The sequence below is a fragment of the Silene latifolia genome, chromosome Y (assembly GCF_048544455.1).
Source record: "Silene latifolia isolate original U9 population chromosome Y, ASM4854445v1, whole genome shotgun sequence".
NCBI classification, from domain to species: Eukaryota; Viridiplantae; Streptophyta; class Magnoliopsida; order Caryophyllales; family Caryophyllaceae; genus Silene; species Silene latifolia.
The window spans coordinates 164,171,224-164,175,188 of record NC_133538.1 but is presented as its reverse complement, the minus strand read 5'-3'; the positions used below and the strand labels follow the sequence as shown (position 1 = coordinate 164,175,188).

At 40.0% G+C, this 3,965-nt stretch overlaps 1 protein-coding gene across 1 annotated transcript; it reads right to left on the bottom strand.

Moving 5' to 3' along the window:
• Window positions 1-2,790: 2,790 nt before the first annotated feature.
• LOC141629326 (uncharacterized) lies at window positions 2,791-3,339 on the bottom strand. Its single transcript, XM_074442345.1, has one exon. It carries the CDS (start codon window positions 3,337-3,339, stop codon window positions 2,791-2,793), a length of 549 nt encoding a protein of 182 aa, XP_074298446.1.
• Window positions 3,340-3,965: the final 626 nt, after the last annotated feature.

The window sequence follows — 3,965 nt, the reverse complement described above, 5'->3', positions numbered from 1 at the left end:
AAGGTTTTAGATGGTTTGTAAAAACCAGATTTTGAAATCGTCATTACGACGGCGTAAAAAAGGTTGTTTTTGCAACGGTCGGCAAAATTCCGAGGTTTTAATTGGACACTATGACGGCGCGAAAAGGCGTTTTTGAGAGTTTTGAAATGAGACGACAGGACTAATGATCACATAGCACATAAGCACTCGTAATTCATTATATTATGCATAATGCTGACACGGGTGGCTTAATAAGGGTGGTTACACACCAAGCGATCAAACCCCGATCTTTGAGAGGGATACCAATCCAAACAAAATGTATAAGGTTGGTGCCCTAGCCTCGTTCACGTAGGAAATGAAAGCCTTTGACGAAACAGAAATGTGTAACGCCAACGGTATGCTTGACGCAATCGGCAGTCGAGACGCGGGGATGAGGAAAATCACGCCGACCAGACGACCCAATTGGTCGATAAAGGTCTGATTGTGGGCCCTGAAAGGGAACCCGAAGTATGACCGTAATATCAATTAATTCACTTTAACCACGACCTCGTTCGAGTTTCACCACTAAGGATAAAAAAGACACAAGTGTTCTAGTTTTCCCCAGCGGAGTCGCCAAGCTGTGGACATGGGCCACCTACACGCCAGCCTATGGACATGTAGCAGTTGGAAAGCCACACTCGGTGACGTAGAAATACTTTCGACCGGATCGCTTTAGATCGGTCTGTTTCGTCTAGATGAAGGTCTCGAAACGATGCAGACATATTCGAAGTCGCCACCAAGCAATTACGGGATGCTTGGAAACCATCTGAATCCACTTTGTACCTCAGTCAAACGAAGCAAAAAGCGGTGCTTGACATAAGTGCGAAAGATAAGGACTCATCCCTCTTTTAGCATCTTATCGCTAGAATGACTCTCGTTGCCATGGATAAGGTTGTCCAATATCCAAAGGTTCTGAGTAAGGGGTGAGGTACGTATTGAAAAGCTCTTTAATCGAACACCCAATACCGCCCGCGTTAGCGGCCTCTACTGATCGATCGTGGTTGCTAAGTGTAAAAGTTGATAAAACGGTAAATGCATGAATGCGCATCCAAAAGTTTAACCTAACATGTAAAAGTTTGCTAAGTCGTTTTGTTTATCCAAATATCAAGTAATTGATGTCGAGTTGGATTCAGATTGATTTTCATGCCAAAACGGAAATTAAACATGCATTTTCCAAGTTCGGATTATGGTGCTTATCACGATCAATTTATTTGGAAAAGAAGTGTGTTTAAATGATAAAGTGTAAAAAGTGAAACGTAAACTCGTCAATATGATCCATCATGTATTCAGATCAACCGAAGTCAAGATCATCTTAGACAAGTGCTAAAAACCAAACAGAACAGTGCCGCGCAACCCCTTTGGGGCGCGAGCCATACGGCGAGGCAACATGGCCTGTCCAGATTTGAAATGTAGAAAACAGGAGCTGCCTTGGGGCACGAGCCATCAGGCGACCTATAGAGCCTCTCTTGGTTGTTTAAAAGGTCGTAAAAACCGCTTTTGTGATTAATGATTTGCAAGTATTGTTTACATGACTCGGAATAATTACTATTATGTTAGTAATATTCGTTGTCGAATTTGCAAGTTTGGAAAGTATAGTAAAATGTGTAAAAAGTGTATGCTTAACCATTTCATCATCGTACTCGAATTAAATCGATATGGTACATCTGTTAGCCAAGGATTACATATGATATGGTCAAGATAAGGATAAAAATAAAATGAAATAAAAGTAAAAGGAAAATGTTTATTTTTTGGTGGAAATGTAAGTAATATAAAGCACATCCCAAAAGGGATTGTTCACCATAGTACAACCTATTCAGTACATTCGACTCCTTTCTAAGCAACTAAGCAAAGAATATAACCGGCATTACATACTTATTACATTAGCTTTTCTCACGACACCAATTATAATCAACCTGTGATAACGTATTAGTCCTATTATGCAGAAGTGCACCCCATACCAGCCTCCTGAACTGCTTGTAAAATTACCTTAGGATGCATCACCTTTTGTTCGACTCTGCTAATATTACGAGCATACCAAATTTGGTATTGAGTTGCTACCACCAACAAACACAGTAGCTTCCTCATGAACCCAGAGTATTTCCTGAGCTTCAACAACTCCTCTGTTGTACCAGCTCCTCTAGTCTGAATGTTGATCCAATTGTGAAGCATTCCATAGCACATACAAGTAAACTTGCAGTGTGTAAACAGATGATCATGGTCCTCGGTCTGATCTCCACACAAAAAACACATTTTCTGTTCAGTAATCCCCATTTTACATAGCCTGTCCAAAGTTAATAGTCTCTCATGTTTGATTAACAATGCATTGAATCTATGTTTTGGAGTATTTAAGTTATTCCAAACAATGTTGTACCAGGCAACTTTAGGAGCAGGCCCCTATCTAAGCCAGTCATACTCTACAGTAATCATGTATTCCCCATCCTTGACTGCACACACTTGTCTCCATTCCCAAGAGCTATTAATACTCGGTTGGTACTCAGACTAGTCCCTGCCTTTCATATAAATTTTATCTATCCATCTAATCCATAAAATATCCTTCTTGGTAACTATCCACCATACTAATTTTCCTACAGTAGCTACATTCCATACCTTACTATCAATCTCACCCAGACCACCAGCTTTGAGAGGCAAGCACACAACTTTCCAAGAGATGAGAGGTGCTTTTGAGTAGCAGTCAGTCCCCTCCCATAAAAAATTCCTGCACATAGCTTGAATTCTATCCATAACTCCAATCGGCAGAACAAAAATTTGAGCCTAATAATTATGCAGTGTTGCCAGAACTGATTTAACCAAAACCAATCTTCCAGTGTAGGAAATTCTTCTCTTATTACATCCCTTAATTCTGTGAATCATCTTGTCCACCAGAATAGCACATTCCATCTTGGAAAGTTTTTTGTGAGAAATGTTAACCCCCAGGTATTTGAAGGGAAGTGACCCTTTCTTGAATCCAATCTTCCTCACAATAATATCCTCCACCTCAGGCTGAAGACGACCAATGAACATGATATCAGTCTTATCTGTATTGATGTGCAGTCCACTAGCCTTAGAAAAGAAATCAAAAGCCACAACCAGAGTGAAGACAGAAGCCACATTCCCTTTGCAAAACAATATAAGGTCATCAGCAAACATCAAATGGGTAAGTTTGAGGCCTCTACATAAAGGGTGATAAGTGAATCTTAGACCACGCATAAAGTAAAAAGTTAAGGTGATAATGGGTCCCCTTGCCTTAACCCACGTTTCCTCTTGAAGAATCCATGATTGTTGCCATTTAGAGCAATAGTAAATGTAGTGGTAGTTACACATTATATCACCAGATGAATAAATTTGGGAGGAAAGGTTAAAGCCTTCAGCATCTGTTGGAAAAAATCCCACTCTATGAAATCATAAGCCTTCCTTAAATCCACCTTCAACATAGACCTAGGAGAAACACTTGCCCTTTTATATAACCTGACCAGATCCTGACTTATCAGTATGTTCCCCATTATGCTACGTCCCTTAATAAAGGCAGCCTGAGCTGGATTAATTAGTTTAGGAAGGACATCAGCTAGCCTTGCACAAAGAGTCTTGGAAATTACCTTATACAAGGTATTGAAACAAGCTAGAGGTCTAAATTCCTTCACGGAATTAAGATTCTTCACCTTTGGAATCAAAACTAAATTTGTACTATTCAGTTGTTTCAGGAGCTGACCTCCTCTAAAAAAGTCAATAATAGCCTCATAAATTCCATCACCCATGATTCCCCATCCTGCCTTAAAAAAGCAGCTTGAGTAGCCATCTGGACCTGGACTCTTATCATCAGGGATATCAAACATAATGCTCTTAATCTCATCCTTAGTGAGATCTCCGTTGATTCCAGTCCAGTCCACATTCTGAAGTATTTTCCCTCTATTCACAATATTGTGATAAAAACCCTCAGTTTGACTTTGAGA

Excerpts from the sequence above, each read along its gene's own strand:
- LOC141629326 (XM_074442345.1), bottom strand. The coding sequence starts at position 3,339 with ATGTGTAACTACCACTACATTTACTATTGCTCTAAATGGCAACAATCA.